This window comes from Paramisgurnus dabryanus, chromosome 22, assembly GCF_030506205.2.
Source record: "Paramisgurnus dabryanus chromosome 22, PD_genome_1.1, whole genome shotgun sequence".
Lineage (NCBI taxonomy): Eukaryota > Metazoa > Chordata > Actinopteri > Cypriniformes > Cobitidae > Paramisgurnus > Paramisgurnus dabryanus.
In genome coordinates this window covers 3,903,416-3,929,110 of record NC_133358.1, presented here as the reverse complement: position 1 = coordinate 3,929,110, position 25,695 = coordinate 3,903,416, and the positions used below count along the sequence as shown (strand labels likewise).

The following is a 25,695-nucleotide window of genomic DNA, read 5'->3' as shown; positions in this document are numbered from 1 at the left end:
ATTTATCGTTTTGCCGATTTTATCGGCCGATATGAGCATGACGCAGATATATCTGTATCAGCGTTTAAGCAGCAGATATGCAGCCGATATGAACGTTCCTTACAGAAAACATTAAATGCTTTTGAAAGACGTAGGTACTTGTTTGTCCAGCAGAGCGCGCCCTATTGGTTGCTAATGGCGACCCAGGTCACTCACTGTAGTGACACCAGCCAATCCCCCACCCCCTTCACTTCAGTTCAGGTGGTGGCAGTCACGCGGTTTCTTCACAACATTTTACACCTGGTATTAAGACGCACTTTGGTCGATTGGATTATAAGTGGACGAGAGAGACCCATTCCTGTTTACATTTGGTGTTTTTAATCGTTCTCTTTTGTCCACTTGCGAGTTGTTTAAAACGCAAGCGGAAGAAATGACGCGAGGCGGAGAAAGGACGCGCTTAAACTGATGCGCAGTCTGTGGGAGTACAGCTGCTTGTGTTGTTTCTGAAAATGCTCATTTCAAAGCAATTGATTAAATAAGCTCGCGCAACTTTACACCCTCGCTAAATAAAAGAGGCGGAGAGCAGACGCTTTAGTTTTATAAAAGTTTAAAGTCCCGGCAGAACACTGTGGGTTCGTGTTATAAAAACATTGTGCAGTACATTAAACATTAGCCTACATCATTATGTTTTCAGTAAGTCAAGCATTGTCGTCTTAACGGTAAGTTTCTAATTAATTTGTGAAGTACATAACTTACTGTAAAGCTAATAAACAATGACTTTATAAGTTTCCATTTTATAAAATAAGCCCAATATAACATTATTCTCGTCAAAACTGACAATGAGTTAAGTTATATGTATTTTGTTTTGTTTGTGTTTTAAAGTTATTTATAATAAGTCAAGTTTACTGTTTTGTGCACTGATATCAGAATAATTTTGGATAATAAAGTTTATTGTTAACTTGTAAAACACACCTGCCTATATTACATATCTTTGTCACGTTATTTTAAGTGTTTGATCACCACATTTGTGAGTGATCATTGCAAAAAAAGTATTTATATATATAGTATATTCTGTTAATGTATATAGTGTATTCTATGTACAGTACTGTAGTAGTATAATATACTGTAGTATATGTGTACTGTACTATAATATGCACATAAAGAATATCGGCCGATATATCGTTATCGTTCTTTTTCTCCCTAATATCTGTATCGGCATCGGCCAGCGTTTAAAAAAAAATGTTGCCAGCCAGTGCCAGCGTTTTTCAAGATTTTCACCAAAGTTTAATGCCTTCCAGAAAATGTTCTTCTTTAAATATATAAACATACAATATACAAAATGAAAGAACAGACCCTCTGCTTTAAAAAAAAACAAAACTTTTTATCCTACCTTCAGTGGTTCTTTTGTAATCAGCTTTTGAATACGGGTAGGTTTCTGCAAAAACACCACATTTTGAGCAAAAAGCAGAGATAATTCAATTTTTGTGACAGACTTTTCATAGAGATCCCATTCAGAGCGATCTTTAAAACAGACACAGACATGCAACCGCTTGCCATAGGGCAATACTTCCGGGTTTAAAAAGTTGCGGAAGGGTGGTGGATAATAGCGGTATTGCAGAAAGACGGAAAATCTCGTCATTGGCAGGGAAGCGTTTTCTCTTGATTGACGAGATATCTCGTCAATGGCGGCGAAAGAGTTAAGACAGCCATATGAGATGTATGTCAATATCCGTTATAATAATCCGTTATAATAATACTCTCGCCTTTAATGTGCTCATTGTATAAATGTCATTGGTGTACTGGATTTGTATGCATGTTTACATAAGTTAAGTAAATTGTATTTATATAGGGCTTTCACAATTGTTTAAATGTTTCAAAGCAGCTTAATATTAAATATGCAGTCCGGCACTTATTTGGTTTAAAAATAGCAACAAAAAACAAAATTTTTTTGAGAAAATACATAACCAGACAGTGTTCAAAACTATCTGCTTGCCTTTGCTCGATTCAAAACCGTAAGCTTGTAATAATGATTTTAATTCCAGTGCTACTGGTGTATTTTTGCAGGAAATTCGAGCACGTCTTTGCGTCATTAGGTCACTTCTGGACACATAAAGAAGGAGATCCGGCTAGTAAGTTAAATTGCGTGTGAGGATGATGGAGGTGGATATTTATAGCCTTTCCCACAGCACTTCGTGAACATCTGCAGTGCTTCGTTATAAAAAAGTTGTTTTCAGATGCCCATCGACTGATTGGTTAGCTTCTATTTTTAGTAATGTTTTTATCTGTGTGTTTCTGTAAACGCGTATAAACTGATGACATCGCCTCAGGTGTAAACAACAGCACAATATATGGAATTATGTTACAGCACACCCTAAAATATCCTGTAGTTCCCGAAAATATCCTTACTATCAAAATAACATAATAGCAGAATGTAATACACAAAATGTAGAGAAATACATGCCACGCGAGTAACGCGTCCTCGTTTGTAAATAATACATACGTGAGCGCTTGTAACTTACCCGCGTGACTTGTAATAAAAATATTACATGACAGTAGGGGTGGGCGGAATGACCAAAAATCTATTTCACGGAATGAGTCATTTTATTTCACGGAACGGAATATTTCACGGTATACATGTTTTTCAGTTTATATTGTTTTTGATGATAAAAATGTACAGAAATACATCACTCACTATAGCTTTAAACTAAATGCTCACCACAGTTTTAAAATATGAGGAATTTAAAGTTAATAATGTTAAAGAGAAAATGCCCAGAAGATAACAACAGATAAGTCTTGATTAGACAGAATCAATCTTGTTTTTAATTGAGTTATTAATTTTATAGACTATTGAAGCTATAGTATGGCTTCATTGTATTTTGTATTTATGCATACATTACATTAAACATATGCAATATGTAAAATGAACAGGTATAAATATATGCAAAAACCTACAGACAGGATAAATACCTGTATATGAGAGAAGAAGTTCTAGATATTATAAATGTGACAGGTGCTATGATGTGATGATCAAAAAGCTTGTTTTAAGGTCTTGACGCCCTTTACTTTCTATTACATTTGCATCTCTTTCTCGTCTTTCCGATCAAATATGTTTGTATAAGCAAATGGCGCGTCAAACTACATCGATCCAGCAGCGCACGTGTCATTGATATAAACGCGAGTTTTGTCTTAGCTTGCTTAAAGTTCAGAAAACTTTACAACTATTAGCATTATGTGCGAGAAGAACTCTTTATTTGGCATCGCAGCTCCTTGCGCGTGCATAGAGATCTCTGCACGCGAGAGACCGGCCGCCTGCTGCATGAGGAGATAGAAAGCGCGAGAGAGAGCGAGAGCGAGCAAGACGAGAGTCTCGCTGCGTGACCCGCGGTGGATTCACTGGCACTTATTATAAAAATTACACACTGTAAAAAATTTCACTGTTAAATTACAGTAATATACTGGCAGCTAGATTTGCCAGCATATAGTTGTAATTTTACAGATTACCTACTGTAATTTAGAACAACAGTTTTTTACTGTACAAATATTACGAGACAGTACTGTAAAAAAAGGGAGCTGCACAGTATAATACTGTCAGATGTTTGGATGCATTATACTGTTATTTTAGGGTTCCTGCTGTTATTTATACTGTAGAATGTGATTTTCTAGCATTGTTAAAATGTAATTTTAAAATAAACACTTAAAATTGCTTGCAAAAAAATTCTCAAACAAAGGATGATGATAAAACACTGTTTTTATTAAATATAACAAAATTCAGTGCATTCTTAAATGTCAGTTTCTGCCTCACTAATGAGACTGGGCTGAATAAAACATAATGCTGTGATGTCACATAAATATCACAACACTGCAGAATACAATGTGAAAGCCACTCAAAGTCCATGAAGTTTTTGATGAGGGTGGTCACATGGGGATTAACAGTTGCTTCGTTTTTCTGGACAAGCTTTCCTGTCTTCTCGGACACCTTCACCTGCCTGGCTTTTGTTCACCTCTTAGGGTTCACACCAATTAAGCATCTACAAAGTACAATGAGAGAAGTAAAGATTAATTGCAATGAAGACAGATAAAACCAACTGCATTCACAGTATAAATATTCTGGTTGTTGCCATTCTGGCAGTAATGAGAGAGAAATACTTTATTCAAAAACATGTAGCATGACAACAAATTTGGCCAAAACCCAGTGTTATGTCTATATGCACATGCTAGCTTAAACTTCGACTTACTATTTAAAAGACCTAATGCAATTAAAGTCAATTTACAAAAAAGAAAGAGACACTAATTTAACGCAATGTGACATTCTTGAACAGCTAGTAGAGGATTTACCTTTGAACAAACTCCAGTGTCCTCGCAGCTTCATCTTGCCTTCACAGATGATGATGTTTTCACTGCTGATCATCCAACCTCCAAATGTTACTTCATCACCAGCAACTGATGCAGACAACAATTATAGTTAATGTCCCAAAAAACTATCAGATATTATACTGCTACAAATCCATTACTTAGAAAAGCTAATGATATTAATTACAGAAAGAGATTTTTTAGACAGACTGAAATACTTTTCTATAGGCCTACTGTTTTATTGTTTTATACTCCATACCTTAGTGTTACACTTACTCAGCAGTATCAGCCTTGGACTAGCCGTTTTCAATATTTTACTATGTTCTTACCTCAACTTAGACGAATTAATACAGCCCTATCTTTTTTCAATGCGTGCACTTCATCTTTTACAGTGCCTCGTGAATGTAGCGTTTAGCCTAGCCCCAATCATTCCAATGGCTCCAAACAAAAGTTTTATTTTGTGCCAAACTTACTTGTGTAACTACTCATGTAACAGTCTTTAAATAGGGAAAACATGCAAGTGTTTGGTGGCTTCTAAATTCATCCCTGTTTGGAGCCATAGGAATGAATAAGACTAGGCTAAATGCTAACACATTCACAATGCCCTGTACAAAGATTAAAAGTGCACACATTGAAAAAAGATACAAACAAATGGTGAAACAGAGCCCAATCCCTCATGTAGATTTAAAAAAAATATCAATAGATAATCGCACATCAGTCAGAGATTTGATTAGATTGCAAATTAACATTAGCATCTTTATTTGTATTTAACCTATATAGCTAGTTGCCAATTCGTTTAACAATCTGCCCTAAATATGTCAAAATCAAATAAATCGTTTTTAGAAATATTTCAAAACAAGCAAATATATATAACATTTTGTCAATTATTTCACTTAGAAACACAGACTCTGTTCAGTTTGTGCTTACCTTGATATACAGGCGAGGAGTAAAAACAAGTGAATTCGTCGTCCGTCTCAGTGCTGGTAGGGTCACAATCGGAGTGAAAATGGATAGATAGTCTTTAATTCTGCTTCCTTCTCGTATAATAAAATGCAGAAAAACAGTGTAGTTAAATCAGTTTTACTCATGGTTGCAGATGAGCTCGTCACATGTCTGACATGCCTGACCAAACCAAAAAATACTGTATTATCCCGTAAGACTGAACAGGAGCTTGCTGTTATTATTTTGTTTGTCATATTAATGTTTATTTACAGTATTCAACTGTATTTATGAGAAACGGTAAATTACTGTCCAAAATTCCCCGTTTTTTTACAGCAATTTTTTACAGTGCACAAATAACTCGTTCATTTTTTATAAGTGAACTATTTTACATGTTTCTCCGTCACACTCAGTCTAACATGCTGGTGGGCAGAGTTAGCCACGCCCACTTATGGAATAGAAAAATCTGTAACGTCTGACATTTTATTCCGCGGTAACGGAGTATACCGTCATACCGCCCAGCCCTACATGACAGCAAATATAAATGAAAATAAACTACTTACTTCATGAATATTATCTTCCTCCAGTTGATCTTCCATTGATCTGTAAAGTTTCCCACTGGGATAATTAAAGTATCTAACTAAGATGAACGCTTCTTTACTTTTCCTCATTGTCCAGACATAACTGAAGATCTTACAATACACAGTATTTAGTCTTTAAATCGGGTGGCACAGTGGCTCAGTGGGTAGCACTGTTGCCTCACAGCAAGAAGGTTCCCGGTTCGGCTAGGGCAGGTGGCCTTTCTGTGTGGAGTTTCTGCATGTTCTCCCTGTGTCAGCGTGGGTTTACTCCGGGTACTCCGGTTTCCTCCCACAGGCCAAAAACACGCAAGTTAGGCAAATTGGAGATACAAAATTGTCCCTCCCCCAACTTGTGTATAAATCAACTTGTCTGAATAAACTTGTGTATGCATTACCTGGTTCTCGCCATGAATATAGCCGTAGATGCTGGAATGGCGTTAAGAAATAAAGGAAGAAGAAGAAGTCTTTAAATCGGATAAAAAAAATCAGATAATGAAGTTAGACAGGATGACATTATCCACAGTGACGCGGTGATTGACAGATTCTACTCAATACATTGTGTTCATCCATGCTGTTTGTTGCCGATGTACAACCCACGTAAAGTTGATAATTCTGCGAATAGCTGCAATTGCAGATTTCGAACAGAGATGGCGACGAAGAGGAAAAACGCAGGACCGCAGCTTTAATAAAAGCAGGAGAAAACACAGAAAAATCGGTACATATACACACAAAATACAAGTAAATTAAGCATGGTGGCTGGGCAGACATCGGCTGGGCATCATGTTAAAGGAATTGACTGATTATTTATTTTTTCTATAACCATTGTCCCTGTCCTCTTTCATTATTTAATAAAATAACAATTTTTATCAGTAATAATGTGAACTATTTTAATTCTGTTTCATACGCTTTACTAAATCCATTGATAAGTTTGGCTTTATTAAAGAATGCGCTAGATAGGTAAAGTATGGCATTTAAATTGGGTCAGGGCCTCCTAAATGTGCTTGCTGTTACCATTCTGCTTTTCCTGTGTAGATTAACACCACTGTTTCTTTAGGCCTGTAAAATAATCAAGTCACTGATGCTCGCCTAGGCTTGTTTTCCCATAGCCGAGCCAATACTTGTTCAGATAAGAGCCCAAGATTGACTGGGTCATAGCAGGGCCCTTCTCGTCTGATTGGCTAAAGTTCTCCAAGCAGCCAAAGCAAAAGGAGTTGTGCCTCACAGATTCCCAAGTGATCTTGAGAAAGTGGGATCAGAGCATATAACTTGCAAGTTTCTCACACGCTTGATTGTATAGCCATGCCGAAAAAATACATCCGGAGTATCAGTCTGCTGAGGTACACGTTACTATTGCAATTTTAAAGCTCACATAACACACACAGTTTTTACCAATTTAATGTTAATCTTGGTTACCTATAGAGTAGTATTTCATCCTTCATATGTGGAAAGAGTCTTTTGTATTGTCAGATTATTCAACAACAGAACGGCCATTCCGGTTTTGCTGGAAAAAGACAAACACTTGAAGCCTAACAGTGAGCAGAGCTGAAGAGTTACGAGTATGCGAAGCCTTTTGATACTAATCTAACAGCTGTGACATTGATGGGAATCAAACTTAAATAAAACCTTTTTTTTTAAATATATATGGCTATACCAGGGGTCTCCAACCTTTTTTCATTAGAGAGCTACTTTCTAAAAAATAAAAGTTTTTTTCCACAAAATTTTAATTCCTTCCAGAAAATTATTTTCTTTAAACATAAACATACGATACATCAAATGAAAGAACAGATCATTTTAAACAACAATAACAAAAAAACTTTCATGTCTTTATTTATACTTTATTACCTTAGACATGGTAATGTTGAACATGTAAAGTGATGCACGGTCTCTGTTCATCTGTTCTCTTCACAAATAAATACACACAGGGCTAAAAATTAACTTTTTTATTTGGTAGCACTGGTGCTCCCAACTTTAAAGAGTTAGGAGCCCCAGCTAAAATTTTGGCACACTCATCCAAAAATTATAAAGCACCACGACTACAATGTATACATTAATAGATTTATTTTATTAAAAATTAAACACCACAACTGGGCTTTACACATCCTATGGCCAGGATTCGCTGCAGGATTTGTCTTTTTTTGCTGCACAGATTCCTAAAATAATACCCAAATGTTGTTTAAATAATATAGCAGCAATAATAGTTTAACAATTACAGGTAACATAATTATGATTACAATAGAAAATCTATCAAACACGTAAAACACTGATAAATAGTGACATTACAAAAGTGACCCTATAAAATAGAAGGCTAATATATATTGGTATTGATAACTGCATTACCTGCATTACCATTACTACTAAATAGGCAATGTTTTTAAAAACATACCATCAGCATTGTCGTGTTCCACCTTAACATGGAATACATGGATGTTTCTCGGATGTCCTCAAGCAGGATGCGCACATACCTTCATCATCAAACACTATTTGATAGACAGGTTGGTGTCTCCATCTTGGGCTTAACTTAGCACCCTCTTCTTTACGTTACATTAGCAATACGCACGCTTATAATTAGGGCTGCACGATTCGGAGAAAAAAATCTAATTGCGATTTTTCTGATCAAAATTGCGATTCACGATTTAAAGTGCGGTTCATTAGTATATAATAAAAGAGCAGGTTTGTTGTGGTGGTTTAAATAGCACCAAAGAAAGATGCTGTGCTACTGTTTATTTAAAACCACTTAGACATTGTACCAAGTTGTCTGCAGGACTTTGCTCTTCTGCAGACAAACTTTTTTTTAATCTAAGAACATTAAAATACAATTTAACAAATTTTTTTTGAAAGTTTTATTTAAAATAACATGTAGGCCAACGTATTTTGGCTGTCACTACAACAATGCTTCTGACAAGCAAATGTTTAGTTTTTTTCTTTTAATCATAAGACTATACTCATCTTGTTTTACTTTTCAGGCATCTGTCATAAATGTAAATATATTTGTTATTAGAGTCTATGATTTAACATAAGCAAAAAATACAAATAAAACACTGCACAGTCCTCACTGTAGGATTTTAAATGTGGAGCTGCAGAAGCTTGTTCAGTTAAGAGTAAGGAGTGATTTTAATTTTTGGTGTGTAATAAACATTTCTGACACAGAAAGCACCAGGTTACTGTCACTTTAAGACACAAGACCGCTTTAAAACTGCTCTGCTTCAATATACTGATAAACATCCAGCTGTTTATGTTCACTTAGACAAGAAAGAAAACTTAAGTGTGCTGCTGACTGCTCTCTGTGTGCGCGCTTCATGAACCCTCGTGCCTGTAAATATTCAAAGCGGTGCAGATGTGCGTGTGCAAGAAAGTATAATGTACCTCTTTCGTCTGCTGTGTTCCGGGCTTTAATGAAACCTGCTTATAGTCTGATGAGGCGCTTGTCATTGTTTGCGATGCATGACGAGAAACGGACGTATATACACCTTTCTTTAAGTCCAACATTACACAAAAGGGAAATGTTTTCGCGCATTTCTGTCCTTTCATTTGCCGGTTAATGAGTTATAATGGGTTTTTAAAATGACTGAATCCAAAATCTGCCAACTTCATGACATTCCGCGTTGTGCAGTTAATTCCATTTGTAAAACTGAAGTCTGAAGTTAAAAAGTTTTTCTTAAATGACTGTGGCGTCCGCAAGTGGCGAGCTTCGTGGTCGCACGTTTCAGCACCGCTTTCATAGAGAGCGCGATCGCTGGCGCCGATGGATTTGTGATTGCACGGGACGCAGTATGGGCGCATACACGCACACTTCGGGGAAACATAAAACAATTGCATTAAAGTGATTAAAGAGATTTAAAGTGTGTGCACACTCTCTGGGCAAAAGCGGAGAGAAATTCATAGTGCATACCTGAATGCACACGTCCCAGTTTTGTCCGAGGAAACCCGCGAGTGGAGAGGTTCGCGCATCATTTTAATGTAGGCTACTTTGTGCAACAATAATGTCCTCTTGACATTTATCATTAAAAATATTAAAAGTTTTAAATCAGACAACTTTTTACGACCCTGTCCTTTAAAATGATGAAGTCTAACGCAACCTCTGATATAGATAGAGATTTAAAATATGTAAATCTCTACATGCTATTTTTGACATAAAATTTTATTTTAACCTAAAATTCTAAGCTGCATTCACTGCTTAGTAGTGAAACTCCTATAGTTGGGTTGAAAATCACCCGCTAAACACTCTACCCAACATTTCTTCACTAAAATAGGCTTACACTTGACACATAGCCCATGTTCCTTTTTCTAACTTTCAGTGTGCATATGTGTGTTTGTATGTACAGAATGTCATCAGAGGTTAAGAGTCTGGAGCCCTCTGACCAAATACCATCTACTTCCCTGAGCAGTGCTGGTGCCACACCCTCAGGGAGCCCGGCCCCCTCAGATAAACGCCTGCGTGGACGACCGCGCAAGGATGCTGCTTCTGTTGCATCCACACTTAAGTCCAAAAGAAAGTAAGTCTGTTTGTCTGTTGTTCTCATTACATTTGCAAATGGCCACAACTCTCAAGAGGTGACCGGCTGTGGGGTTTGCATTTTACTCCACTCTGTTACTTGGAGGAGGATATAGTTTTGAGGTTAAACGTTTAATATTGTTTGCATGATGGGCTTGATAAATAAATGAGTCATGGTCTGAACATTAAGAACACTTAATGTTTAGATTTGGATTCGTTTACTTACCTCACATTGTTCTATATTTCATTGGTAATTTACTGTGAGCTGAAGTGCTTTCAAGAAGGCTGGCCAGAGTTTGGTGCAAGTATTTTTGCTGGAGTTCAAACTGAATCAATAATGCTTAACACCAGTAAAGTGTATGAGGTTTATGATGATTATAGGAGTCTAGTTAATACTGTCATGTGGTTTTGGTGACCTAATGATTTTTTTGCTCCTTCTTACTTGTGAACTCTCCCATGCCAATTTAAACTGTTAATTAAACAGTAAATTATTTAGTAAGTTTCTTTCAAGAACCTGTTACATAGATCATATTGGAGCTGATGGAAGGGACTAGTTAACTCATTCGGTGTAATGTTCATACTGAGAGAGCAGTATTCCACAGCACCTGAAAAAGGCTCTTGAGTGTATTGAGGTGCATTAGTGACAAAGAGTTCTATGGAGAACACATGGAAATGCTCCTCAGTGGAGGATTGCAAGTTTTTTTGGCCAAGGTTATTTTGGCTCAGAAATATATTGAGAAATATAATACTGAATACAGTTTCAATTGACACAGCAATGGCCATGCGGTCCACAGTGCAACGCAGCAAACCTAGATCAGTGGCCTGTTGCAAGAAGCGTGTGGAACAAGCTTAGAGTTGCAGAGTAAATTTTGAGTTGACAAAACCTGATAAATCCAACATTATTATGTTTCATGATGCTTCTTGTCCACTTTATTTATCAACCCAGGTTTAATATCTGAAACAATGCTGAAAGTGAGCTCAAACTTAACTGGGTAGCAACTATTACCGACTATGTGCAACAGATCACAGCTCCATTATAGTTAATGTCTGTATATGTTGAGTGATGTCCCAGTCACATTTTATGTTCAATTATTTAAGGGGTTTTTAGGAAGCACCTTACATAGAATGAAGTGATACTAATTGCAAATAATCACAATAATCATGGTTCCCACGGGTCCTTGAAATCCTTGAAAGTTTGTGAGTCTGGTGGAAAAAATTCAAGCAACTGGAAAGTTTGAAAATATACATACATAGATATAGGTCATTGAAAGTGCTTGAATCTATTTTATGCAATATCCATATTCCCTGTGTATTGTAGGATAATATCATTAAAATTCTAGTCTTTTTAAGCACACGTGCTTAACTGTTCACTTTAAATGCATATACCTGTATCATCTGTATGCGAATGTTGATTCACACCAAAATTCTTTTTTCGCATAGTTGTGTTTGACACATGAAAACCTGTCGGGTTATGTATGTAACTGTTGTTCCCTGAGAAGGGAACGAGACACTGCTTCTCCCTTGCCATACTTCCTACGTTCCTATAATGGCGTCTATTTCAGATAGTGATATACTTCCTGGCTCCCGCGTCACCCTGTTTTTGTCATTAAAGCCTCACCATTGGTTGAATTTGATATACACATTCAGACGCACTTACCCCTGGAGGCGCCCCCAAAGTGTCACCGCAGTGACGCAGCGCGAATTTTCCTCCAAAGGGAACTGAAACAATGTATCTTAAAAGGTTACATGATGTAACCTTGCTCTCACTTGAAATGTTTCCCCACATTTAGTCCTTGAATTTGAGGGTATTGCACCTGGAAAGTCCTTGAAAGGACCTTGAATTTGAAGTTAACTAAGGTGTGGGAACTCTGAATAATGATCAGACAGCACGCAAATGCTAACTGAGTTCATGTTTTCTTGTGCTTGAACGGATATATTTACACTAAATCCTCTAAAATACAATGATGATCATCATAAACACAGCCTGCTAGGCTACCTCTTAAGTAAATATAAACAGATGAGAAATAAAATGTGTATAACAGTATTGGATCAATCTATAAAGTGGCAGTATAAACCTGATGCTGTTTCTATTTTGTTGTTAATCAAAAAATGGAACACCTGTTTAAAATCACCTAAACAAACGCCTCTACACCAATAGAATCTGGACCCAGGCAACGATGTCGGTTAGTAGTAGGGATGTAACGATTCAACCGTGTGTCCCATTAAAATGAAATCGATTCTGAATCCCAAGGCTGCGATTCTTTGTTTCATGCACAGCTTGTGCGTGTACTACGGCATTTGGTCAGTAGGAAGTCCTAATCAATCCAAAATCATAACGAGTCGGCGTCCTTTATAACGTGCATTTAAAAAAGCAACACTCGTTAAACAAAATCATTTAAAATATTCTTTATTATCATGAAAATACCTGAAACAATTGGAAGAACAGTGATATAAATATTCCTGTAGACATTTTCTGGAATACCATTCGTAATGCTACTTCATCCGTGGCACAAAGGGAGTTTCTGCACAGGAGCGCCCCCGGGCGTTCGGATGTGCCTGGATTTCACCGTAATTCATTCAAATTCATTAATTGAGAAAACGCGCATTTGCACGGTTAATTGTTACACCCCTAGTTAGTAGACATTGTAGTCAGTTATAGGGCTGAATCGATTTTTTGAGTAACTCGATGAATCGTTAAGCCTCGTTAAATTCCTATGACGCGCACTACACGCGCCGAGATCTGATTCACATGTTAAGCAAGCACATCATAGAGCGTGATACATTTTGAATTTAGTTGGCGCGATGGCGCGATGTCCATAAACGGCAGAGAGAAAATGTCTAAAGTTTGGGACCATTACATTCTTATCATTACACTGTGTGCAGAATTATGTCCATAAACGGCAGAGAGAAAATGTCTAAAGTTTGGGACCATTACATTCTTATCATTACACTGTGTGCAGAATTATTAGGCAAGTTGTATTTTTGAGGATTACTTTTGTTATTGTACAACTACAGTGCTCTTGGTCAATTCAAAATGTTAACAAACACTCAAACCTAAACATTTAAGTAGTAAAAGTGAAATTTTGGCTTTATTAAAGCTCACGTAACACACGCTGTTTCTGCATTTCTGATATTAATCTGGAGTACCTATGGAGTAGTATGACATCCTTTATATCTCTGAAGAGTCTTTAGTTTAATCAGATTTATAAAAGAAAGATTAGCTTTAACGAATCTTTCCGATAACGTACGAAAAAATGAAGAAGGAGGAGTTATAACACGGGAGGAGCGAGTACGAGTCATGCAACACTATACAACACTGTTTTAACTTATGATTCACTACATGTTCGTGTCATTTATATAATATACACGCGCCTATTTCCAACATAATACAGAAGTCTTACTTACCGCGTGTAACTCGTCATGAAAATCCACCGCATCAAACACACACACGCAAAACTCCGCTGCTATTCCGGATAATAAACTATATCCATTGTTTCCATAAGGCTGGATGTCTTCTCCTTACATCCAAAAACACACTTCTTGTTGTGCCATTGTTGACTTTTGAAATTAAACAAAGCTGAGTGGCGTGATAAGCTGTTAGCAAGCTCTAGCGTCGCTCGCTGACTGACGGCTGGGCGGGGTTTTCCGGGGGAAGTTTTCCGGCGGAAGCCCATATAAAGAAGTGATACGTATCGAAAACCCCTGAAACGTCAGTTAGAACCGTAATCGAAAAAAATTAGCCGAAACTTGTACGAACCCTGGCGAAGTGCATTCGGCACAGAAATACTCTGAAACACGCCCAACTGCATTTTTGACACTTTGCCTACGTTTAGCATGAGGAAACAACTCTATAACTGTGTTAATAAGTCAGAATGCTTGAAATACCATTAAACCCCCCCTTTAAGAGAACATTTCTATGTACATCATTATTAGGCAACTATTAGTGTGCAGATTCTTGATCTGGTCTGAACCAACATTTTGTGCAGATGCAACCCCAGCCTCCCAGACACTGTTCAGAGAGGTGTACGGTTTACCTTCACTGTAAATGTCCTGCTTAAGAAGGGGTCCAAAAGTTCCATGGCATTAGTTTTTCACCTTTAAGGCCTTTACTGGCCAGCCATGCAGTGGAGTACTTGTGATGTATGTGATGGAGCGTTGTCTTGCAAAATAATCAGTCTTCTTGATAGATGCAAACTTTTTCCTGTACCACTGCTTGAAGAAAGTGTCTTCTACATTACAGGCAGGCAGGCACAGACAGGTATTATTAAAATTGGCAGATGAGCTTGTTGGACCTTTTGGGGTTGAAAATGGAAATAAAAACAACTCTCAGACCTACTGCCAATTTTTAGAAGACACTTTTTTCAAGCAGTGGTACAGGAAAAAATCTGCATCTTTCAAGAAGACTTTTTTATGCAAGACAACGCTCCATCACATACATCAAAGTACTCCACTGGCCAGTGGCTGGCCAGTAAAGGCCTTAAAGGTGAAAAACTAATGACATGGGCCCCTTCTTCACCTGACTTAAACCCTATTGAGACCTTTTGATCCCTTCTTAACACTCTGGGGTCAGCGCGCCGCAAACTCTTTATTTTTAAATCACTCCCCAAAGAGACTTAGATAACTCTGCTGATTTTGGACATACAGATATGATTTATAGATCATTTAAAACGTTAAATTGTCTAGTTTTTTTTTCTGTCCACTCCCAATAAAACAGCATGTTGTGCTTTTCGCAAAATTAAGAAAATAAACATAATGCGCGTTTTGTTCTCTCTCCCTCAGTGAAGTCCTTTCAGAAACACGTCAGAAAAATGAACTGTAACTTAACAAATATTTTTCATAGAAACAAAAGATAAATGTCTACATAATGCTTGGAATGTCTGCTTTTGGAAGATGTAAGTGAAATCGAAAACAAATATTGTAATTCGTTGTTAACTGTATTAGAAGAGAGAGAGATGTACCGTCTTTCTTCTGTTGCTTCATTATCTATAATGAGCCACGCCCCGCTCCATTGAAGAGAAGAGCAGAGATCATCCATATTCATTAGTCAACCCCACAGTCAATGGACATTCCGTCTCTGCAGCCATTCACTGCTGTGTTGAGTTTTAATCCGAGTGCTGGAAACATGACATATACTTGTTTATTCGTGACTGTAACTAAAGTTATCTCCAGACGCGAGTGTGACTCGATCGACGTCCAAACGCACACACAAACACACAATGCCTCATATTTGAAGCGCTTTGTGGTATCATTATAAAAGATGCGATTGCACACATCACATACTTGTTTACTCGCGCCTAAATCTCCAGACAGACGCGAGTGTGTGTGCTTCGTCAGTGTGACGGGATCGATGTCCGACATCTAAATTCTTATTTACTTGCGGATGTGTGTCAGTTTCTCCAGACGCGAGTGTTTTCTTTGTCTTCCGTCAGTTGACGCGACCGGAACACACATACACAAACACGCGAGTCAGGATACTCGACGCGTTTTTTGGTATTCTTATAAAATACGCGATTGCAGACAGTACAATCCTTATTTAGTTGTGTCTAAGCGCATATCTCCGCACAGCAAGTTTATTAAACACAGGATCACTCGCATGTGCACACGTTTGCATTCATGATCAACACGTGAGGTAATGGCGGTGGCTGTAAACAAACATTGATAAGTTTATCACGTGTGTCCCTGGTTGTGTTTCTACTATAATGATTACAAAAACACAAATAGGAGTCCAGACAACGATAGGCAGTTGTTCTTTTGAGCTTTTTACTGCACAAAAGTAAACCTCTGGCTGGCCAACCAAACACAAACCCTGTGTTCACTTTACAATGGCCAAACAGTACCTTTACTATGGTTTTTAAAGGGTAACTTATACTTGTGATATTAATAGAAAATATTTCTATATATATATATAATGTGTGTGTGTGTGTTTACATTGTATTGAAAAGTAAACCTTATCATGGTTTTACTGAGGGTTACATTCCTGTTGAACATCCCCACAAGGCTCATTATGTGGCTCATTATTCAACTCTTTTGTCTCTCAGCTGTCAATCACTGATTATTCAGGAGCTTTCCCGCCTCCACGCATACAGCCTTTCCCAAGCAAAAGTGTCTTAGAAATTGTAAATCAATATCTTGCTTTATGTGAATAAGTAGGCCATATGATTTTCACATCATTTTGAAGAAAAAACTCTAGACTACTAGATGTTTTTTTGAAAAGTCTTGGGAAAACATGTTAAGAATGAGTTTTGTGGTGTTATATCCGTGACTTAAAAATTTAGCTTTTTCAAAAACCACGCATAAACATTTTTCTCTCAAAAATACAAACTAGTACATACATGTTGATTATATGATATTGAAGCCCAGTTTGTGATGAACACAGTGTTATGAGACTTTTGCCATTAATATGTTTTCAAGCAACTGAAAAAAGCACAAATGTCAGTGCATGTCAAAACTTCCCCAGGGCCCTAAAAACCCCATAGACCCCAGAGGGTTAAGCAGGACATTTACAGTGAAGGTAAACCGTTCACCTCTCTGAACAGTGTCTGGGAGGCTGTGGTTGTGGCTGCACAAAATGTTGGTTCAGACCAGATCAAGAAACTGACTGAATCCGTGAATGGAAGGCTTGTGACTGTTATCGAAAAGAAGGGTGGCTATATTGGTCACTGAGTTTATATATTTTTTAATTTTTTATTGTTTTATTATTTTTTTGTAAATGTAGAGTTTGTTTATTATTCTCACTTTAACAGGTGAAAAAAAAGAAGTGAGATGGTAAAATCTTTGTTTTTCATTTAGTTGCCTAAAATTCTGCACACTAATAGTTGCCTATTATGATGTACATAGAAATATTCTCTTAAGACAGACAAAATTTCACTTTTACTACTTAAATGTTCAGGTTTGAGGGTTTGTTAACATTTTGAATTGACCAAGAGCACTGTAGTTGTACAATAACAAAAGTAATCCTCAAAAATACAACTTGCCTAATAATTCTGCACACAGTGTACACATTACATTCAGCATCTGAACCGAAAACATCCACTGATGTTGTTATGCGGTATGACTAGATATGTTTAGCTTTGATGTTTTTAAGTGGTAAACGTATTCATGTTCAATTGCATGAGAGTAGGGCTGTCACGATTATGAAATTTGGCTGACGGTTAATTGCCTATTACATTTTGACGATTAATTGTCTGTTTTTTGCTTTGACATTTAATTCTCATAATTTTTTGTTTGTTTTTAAATATTTTAAATATATTTTTTATTTTAAAATTAAATCTTTTACAATTTTTACTTGGCAGTAAATATTAATACACATAAAACATATATAAAAGTAAATATTTAATGAAAATTTCTTTCAAAAACCTGAAAAATCTTCATAAGAAATAAACACAATAAAGTGTCTGAAAAATAATTAAAAAGAAAAATGCAATAAAGCTAAACTGACTATACCAGAACAGGCCTTAAATAGTAGCCAATACTACTTATATTATATTAGTACTGGACCACATGTCTATTAAGGAGCGTCATCTGATACTTTCTCGTTTATGACAGGCGCTGCAGTTCCCCCTTGTGTTTTTTAAAGAGATGTGCAATCATTGCGGTGATCTGAAATCATTGTGATGATGTCAAACAATTGCGATGAGACGATTATTTAATCATTGTGACAGCCCTACAAGAGAGTATAGAAAGAACCCCTTCACACACACGCATGCACCCTCGTCTCTCTCTCATGCAAGTCAGCCCAATCGTGCAATGCATCACATATGCTTAGTCAAACAAACATAGTTAACTCTTGTTAACATGCACTAATATTATGTGAGAGTAACGCTGCTTGTGTTGCTAGTAAACATGCTGCACAATGTTTGCACATATTTAAGTAAGGGTTTTGTCAGATATTTGGAAATGGAACAAAAAAGAAAGAGGTGACTGCATTGAACCCTGTGGGTTCATGCTGAAAGTCAGGACTGATTATTAAACATTGTGCTAAGTACATGTTTTATAGATGTTTTGTATGAAGGTATGTACTGTTGGGTTGTAAATCAAATGTCCAAGCTAATGAAGAGGCATCAGAATTGGGTATGTTTTAAAATTATGTAGCTACTTTAACACAGGTTGTCATTCCATTGTACAGTACAGAACTAGCCAAATGTATTTTTTTTATTATTCCGCAATTAAATGTATTAAATGTATTATTAAATGTAACTTTACTTAGATATTTTATTTTTTTTATAGGATGTTGGTGAGCGTTAGACCTCAAATGAGAATAAGGAGCCTCCACTATGAGATCAAATGTTTGCCCTTGAATAACCCAGTACAGATATAGGGCAGATTACCATGGCACCTGATACTGCAGGTACAGTCCTTTTTGGACTGACACGCTATGTTCACGCTATGAAGGATAGGTCTCAGTACCCACTAGGGATGCCACAATTCTCAATACATTATTGAACCGTTCGGTTCAACCCCCACCGTCCAATATGTGCATGTGAATTGCGGTTTTTCGGTTTATCCATCCAAATCTGTCAGTTTTATATTCCCTGCACTTTTGGTAATGTGCGCGTCCGCGTGATCTGCACGCTTATAAACGCTTGATATTAATTCAAACGCGCGTTATTTGCCTCAGGTCTTCCGCGCAAGTTGAAAAAGTTCAACTCAAGAAGAGAATGCGCCTGATGCTAAAATAAATCCCACCAGTAATCTTGATTGAGGAATGCATTTTTGGTTTCTACACAGACAGCATGATGTTGGACTTAACGGTAGTGCAGTAAGGTAACTTATAGCCTTCATTTACAATGTAAAGTTTAATTTACTAAGTACAGGTATATAAAATGGCCAATTTATGTAATGTAATGAATTCACATGATCCCCAGTTTGAATAGGATTTTTATATGTCTTTATTTAATTATATCTTATATTATTGTATCAATACACTAGGAATGTGTAAAATGATTTTTGCATTTACATAAAATAAAGAGAACTGCAATTAAAACCAGTATTTTTTCTTCTTAACATCTCACTGTTCCTGTTACCTAAGCATAAAATCATTACAAAACACTTTAATAGGCCAAGGCATCAGAACCGAAACCGAACTGAAAACCGTGGACAAGAACCGAAATATGTATTGAACCGTAAACTTAGTGTTGCATCACTAGTACCCACAATCAAACTACTTACAAGTCATAGACAGTTTTCAGTTTTAAAGTGATAAAACTGGGCTTGTTGTGTAAAAAAATAAATAATGGTGTTTCCCAAATACTGGCATTGTTTATTCAAACAATTATCTTAACAAACTTATGCCTTTTAGTTACGCATGCACACATTGGTTATAAGGGGTCAAGCCCCGAAGGGGCAGAGACCACTATTGGAATAGTTAGTTTTCTTATTTTTATAACTCCTCCTAGAGCTTTTGTCTGATTTGCGTAAAAATTAGTGTTAAGCATCTAGAGACACTCAGGGCAAAAGTTATGGAATTTGAATGTTTACATTTGCAAGCCTTAGAAACACGTGCAAATGATAAACTTTCCCTATTTAAATTTGCATATTAATCTGCGAGCATGCAATACCGATCGGCGGCCGATTGATCAGAGCATCCCTAAAAGATTGTATGCCTGCACCACTTTTTGGCCTTTTTGCATTGCCTTCTGTGTTCCATTTGTTTTATACATTTACAGGTGCACAAATACTAGGTAATTTTATTCAATTAGGATACCGCTGTGTTCTGTATTGACTGAGGCTCCATAATTTACACTTGTACATGCCTAAACAATATTCTTTAATTTTTTCAATTATTTTAGATGTATAGCTTATCTTAATCTTTTAATCTTAAGAGGAAAGACATGTCACTAGCGTTCTACATCATTGCTCCTTGCTGTTCTGGATTTACCAATAAATAAATATTGGTAACAGATTTAATTTGGGGACAGCAGATGTGCAGAAAATACATACTTCAACCAGACCTGCCAACATTTACGCATTTTGCGTAACAGATACGCATTTAGACACCAAACTACGCTGCTACGATTTGTCACTTCAAAATACGCGAAAAGCCATTGATGGCTTTGAGTTCAACTGTCTGTTCATTTGCGCACTAGGCAACTCGTCGTTCTGTGTAACTGCATTGGGCAGCAACCTGTTGGGAAAAGACGACGTCGACCAATCGTACTGTAGCGCTAGTTTTAAACTCTTCTGTGATTCACGCTTGTTAACGCGTTGCAGTCCCACATTAACGGAAAAGACAAACTGGCGCGAGCACGCAATGTCTGCGAGCGGAGCGTCTGTGTTGTAGCACTCAGTCGCAGCTCACTCAGTCGCTGTCACTCAAAAGAGCATGTGATGGCACGCGAGAAAACATGACAAAACAAAAGTACGTTTCTAAATAATATCAATCTTATTCTTACTTGTTCTTTCTTATTGTTACTGGCTCCTGTCGATGTACATCAGATTTTTTTTTGCAGAGCAAGGAAATGGAAGCAGAAAGTGTAGATGATGAGGGAGCTAAAACGAACTACATGCTCAGCCAGTCAAAACCAAGTATAGAGGTTTGCATTATTGCTGAGAAAATCAACTCATGTTTGTGTACTGTTCTGTATTGTCAGATATTAAATTACTGTTTAAACAGTTGGCATCACTGGTGAAAAAAAACAGTATACCAGCAAGACCAGCATATGTTGTGTTTTAGTGCTGGTTTGGTGGTTACCATCAGCATACCAGCACCAGCAAGACCAGCATATGTTGTGTTTTGGTGCTGTATGCGGGTGACCACCAGCATTCCCATGCTGGTCTATGCTGTTTTTTTCAGCAGGTTTAGACACTATGCAGATAATATACACAAACGATCATGCACATATGCTCTTTATTGTAGTAGCTAGGGATGCACTGATACCACTTTTTTGGAATACGAGTACGAGTACTTGCATTTCAGTACTTGCCGATACCGATACCGAGTACTTAATAAAAAAACATGATTTAAATTTACAGGTAACAGCTTTAGTCATATAATTTAACAAAAAAACAAAGGACTAGTTTTCCAGTTTGTTGTAAACTCTGCCTCTTTGGACAACACGAGGCATTAACCCCTTACACGCCGCTCAAACATAGACATTTCTCAGACCATGGTATCGATTCCAGGTATCAGGGGACTTTTAACGAGTACGAGTATCTCAGAAAATGTGGTATCGAGGTGCATCCCTAGTAGTAGCAGCTAAGTAATGTTATTGTAAATTTTTGTAAAAGACTCATCATCAGTACTGTAGAATGCAAATCTGCTAACATGCCATTTATGCCTTAAAACATATTAATACTGTTCATGTCATGTATGTAAAAGAAAAAGTAGTGGAAGGCCTGTGCCCCAGTAGAGCTTCATGTCAACAGGCATGCTATTTGTTGATTCTTTGTTATTTATAATGTCCCATGTCTTTAAGACAAATGCCATAGGCCAGTACAATTTTCAAAAGTTTTGTTTAAAATAGAGCCCGACCGATTTATCGCTTTGCCGATTTTATCGGCCGATATGAGCCTGTCGCAGATATATCTGTATCGGCGTATAAGCCGCAGATATGAAGCCGATATGAACGTTCCTTACAGAAGACATTTAATGCTTTTGAAAGATGTAAGTACTTGTTTGTCCAGCAGAGTGCGCCCTACTGGTTGCTAATGGTGACCCAGGTCACACACTGTAGTGACACCAGCCAATCCCCACCCCCTTCACTTCAGTCAGTCTCTCAGTTCAGGTGGTGGCAGTCACGCGGTTTCTTCACAACATTTTACACCTGGAATTAAGACGCGCTTTGGTCGATTGGATTATAAGTGGGCGAGAAAGACACATTCCGGTTTACATTTGGTGTTTTTAATCAGTCTCTTTTGTCCACTTGCGAGTTGTTTAAAACGCAAGCGGAAGAAATGACGCGAGGCGGAGAAAGGACGCGCTTTAACTGACGCGCAGTCTGTGGGAGTACAGCTGCTTGTGCTGTTACTGAACATGCTCATTTCAAAGCAATTGATTAAATAAGCTCGTGCAACTTTACACCCTCGCTAAATAAAAGAGGCGGAGAGCAGACGCTTTAGTTTTATAAAAGTTTGAAGTCCCGGCAGAACACTGTGGGTTCGTGTTATAAAAACGTTGTGCAGTACATTAAACATAAGCCTACATCATTATGTTGTCAGCAAGTCAAGCATTGTCGTCTTAACAGTAAGTTTCTAATTAATTTGTGAAGTACATAACTTATTGTAAAGCTAATAAACAATGACTTTATAAGTTTCCATTTTATAAAATAAGCCCAATATAACATTATTCTCGTCAAAACTGACAATCATTGAAGTTATATGTATTTTGTTTTGTTTGTGTTTTAAAGTTATTTATAATTAGTCAAGTTTACTGTTTTGTGCACTTATATTAGAATCATTTTGGATAATAAAGTTTATTGTTAACTTGTAAAACACACCTGCTTATATTACATATCTTTGTCACGTCATTTTAAGTGTTTGATCACCACATTTGTGAGTGATCATTGCAAAAAAAGTATTTATATATATAGTATATTCTGTTAATGTATATAGTGTATTATATGTACAGTAGCCTGCTGTAGTATAATATACTGTAGTATATGTGTACTGTACTATAATATACACATAAAGAATATCGGCCGATATATCGTTATCGGTCTTTTTTTACTCCCTAATATCTGTATCGGCATCGGCCCCAAAAATGCATATCGGTCGGGCTCTAGTTTAAAAGGCATATTTTTTGGGATTGCCTTTTCATTAAAAGAGTTCTTCATAGCCTACTTGTGTGTTGAAAAACTAGATATGGTGGTGAGTGGGAACTATGTGCTTAGTAATAAGTTGTGATAAGTGACCATGTGAACTCAATCACTACTGATCAGCAAATGTGCCTGACCTTGCACCGCGCCACTTCAGTAAGTTGCTACTCAAAAAAAATTTCCAAGGTTCGCAGGTCTGCTTCAACTATATTCTAAATGCCATGTAAGCAGTTGAGAAAAGACAGGTATTTGTTAAGTTTGAAAAGCCAAACTAGCTTTTATATGTGAAGCTGAAACTTCGAGGTGGGTGATGTGGTACTGTTAGAGATTTTGCTACATTCTATTCAAATATCCATGTGACTTTGCTATCTCATTTGTCATTACTGCTTGATATTAAAAGAACAACAGGCTGCATCTGACTGTTAACTTTTGGGATGCAGCTGTTGTGAACAAGGATTGGCTTCTTTATTAACTGTGAATATATGATGATAAACGTCAGTTCTTGTTGGTCTGTTTTAGGGATGCCCCCAAAATTTGGCCCAGAATTTTCATTCTGCAGCACAAACAAAAAGACTAGTGAAGTACTGCAGGTGCAGATTCTGTTTCAACCATGCCTGTTTGTTGGTTGCTTTTATAGCAGATTTGCCTACATCAGGGGATTTCAAACTTTTTTTCAGCCAAACCCCCTTGACCTAAATAATTACCGTATTTTTCGGTCTATAAGCCGCGTTTTTTTCATAACTTGGCTGGTGCTGCGTCTTACAGTCCCTTGAAAGTCAGTATGAATTAATTTTGACATTTATGAGGCAAGAGACAACATAACCGTCTACAGCCGCAAGAGTCCACCATATGCTGCTTCTGTTATTATGTAATTCAATGGATTCTGTAATGTGGAATGACGAGTATGCGAACTTCACGCTAGTTGGCTTGTTCGGTTAATTTAGACTATTCAACCTTCCAGGTAAGTTCTGTATGCTACACATTCTAAAAACAAATGATGCTATATAGCACCAAAAGTGGTTCTTTGCTCCTATTCATAGAAGAACCGTTTATAGTGCCATGTAGAACCATATTTGGTGCTATAGTGGTGCTATATGGCCCCCATATGGTTCTACACAGGTGCTTCACCAGTGCTATATGGCACAAAAACGGTTCTTCTATGATTACGAGCAAAGAACCACTTTTGGTGCTATATAGCAACGTTTGTTTTTAGGGTGTGGTTTACCGTTTAAAAAACTGATAATATTACTTTTAACGTACAGACATCTATTCAGCTTGCTGTTCTGTTTACTATTGTTTGGTGGAATAATTTGCCTTTCCATATTAAATGTGTTCTTCGGCTTGAATTTTGTGATATAATTTTCTAAATAAAAACGCGACGTATAGTCCACTGTGACTTGTATATGTTATTTCCTTGCATTTTTTAATGATGCGGCTTATACTCTGGTGCGGTTTATAGTCCGGAAAGTACCGTACTCCGGTAAATTTTAAGTATTTCGATAATTAAATAATTCCTACATTAAATTATTTGCATGTTTAACTTTGAAAACATTTATTTCTCATCAGATTTAAAGTTTTATTAGTAGTATTTTATATAGTTATTGTTAATATTAACTTTTATTGAATCTTCATCTGGCCATTTTCTTTTACTGTAGTTGTCCATTTTGCATGAGTTTGTTAAAGGGTTCTTTTTACAAGACTTGTTTAAGATGTCAAATAAATATTTGCTGTCCCCAGAGTACGTATGTGAAGTTTTAGATATATCATATAAATAATTTATTTTAACATATTAAAATTGTCACTTTGTAGGGGTGAGCAAAAATGTGACATTTCTGGGTGTGTCCTTTAAAATGCAAATGAGCTGATCTTTGCAATAAATGGCAGTGCCCGTGGTTGGATAGTCAACATTAAGGGGCGGTATTATCCTCTCTTGACATCACAAGGGGAGCTGAATTTCAATAACTTAGTTTTGGTAAACCATTCTCTGCAAGCATGTGAAAAAAATAAGTTACTGGGTTGTTTTTTGTCACATGTTCTAGGTTGATAGAAGCACTGGGGACCCAATTATAGCACTTCAGATTTTCATGCACAAGTCAGATTTTTATGATATGTCCCCTTTAAGTAACTTCCTTTGCTCTGTGTGTAATATACCAAAAAATTTAACTAAATAAAAGGAATGTTTTTGTCAGCATTTTCAAAACTGTTGTAAATATTTTGTGAACAAAGGTTTTAGACCTACAAATAATTTATTTGAAGGAATTCCTAGCAGTTTTACTTATGCAGCTTTGCCATGTTGGTGATGGTCTGCTAAAGGGTGAGGAAACAGTTAAAGTGTCTGTGGAATGACAGCAGTGTTGTTGTGAAGGGGGTGTGCATTAAGATAGCCAGTCACTCCGGCCCGGGTTTTAGGCCCCGCCTTTTCGAGCTGGAACTACTTGCAGTGTAAGCTTTTCCCCTTTTGCTTCCCTAGTGCTCTCTCTTTCTGGCACTCACTCACTTGTTCCTGTAAACTCTCTGGTGCTTTCTCCTGCTGTTCACCAGTGTGCTGTGAGTTTCAGAAAATAAAATTTAAATTGATAGCACTATTGATGGATTTATGCTT

At 37.0% G+C, this 25,695-nt stretch overlaps 1 protein-coding gene and 1 long non-coding RNA gene across 16 annotated transcripts in view; one reads left to right on the top strand and one right to left on the bottom strand.

Annotated features, from left to right (window-relative positions):
• Positions 1-25,695, top strand: part of kmt2ca (lysine (K)-specific methyltransferase 2Ca) — a 297,061-nt gene that overhangs the window by 22,526 nt on the left and 248,840 nt on the right. For 13 of the 15 annotated variants that reach the window (XM_065294622.2, XM_065294623.2, XM_065294621.2 and 10 more), the window contains exon 2: positions 10,172-10,342. The exons of 1 other annotated variant lie outside the window; for it this stretch is intronic. In XM_065294622.2, the coding sequence (XP_065150694.2) occupies positions 10,173-10,342 (170 nt within the window). In that variant the 5' untranslated portion in view covers position 10,172. Of the gene's footprint in view, positions 1-10,171; positions 10,343-25,590; positions 25,641-25,695 lie in introns of those variants that run through there. One more of the 15 variants, XM_065294624.2, reaches the window with a different exon arrangement.
• On the bottom strand, positions 3,568-5,616 carry LOC135785533 (uncharacterized). The gene is made up of 3 exons (XR_010546628.2): positions 5,257-5,616; positions 4,315-4,419; positions 3,568-4,007 (listed from the first exon to the last, which is right to left on the bottom strand). It is a non-coding gene; the product is annotated as an uncharacterized lncRNA (long non-coding RNA).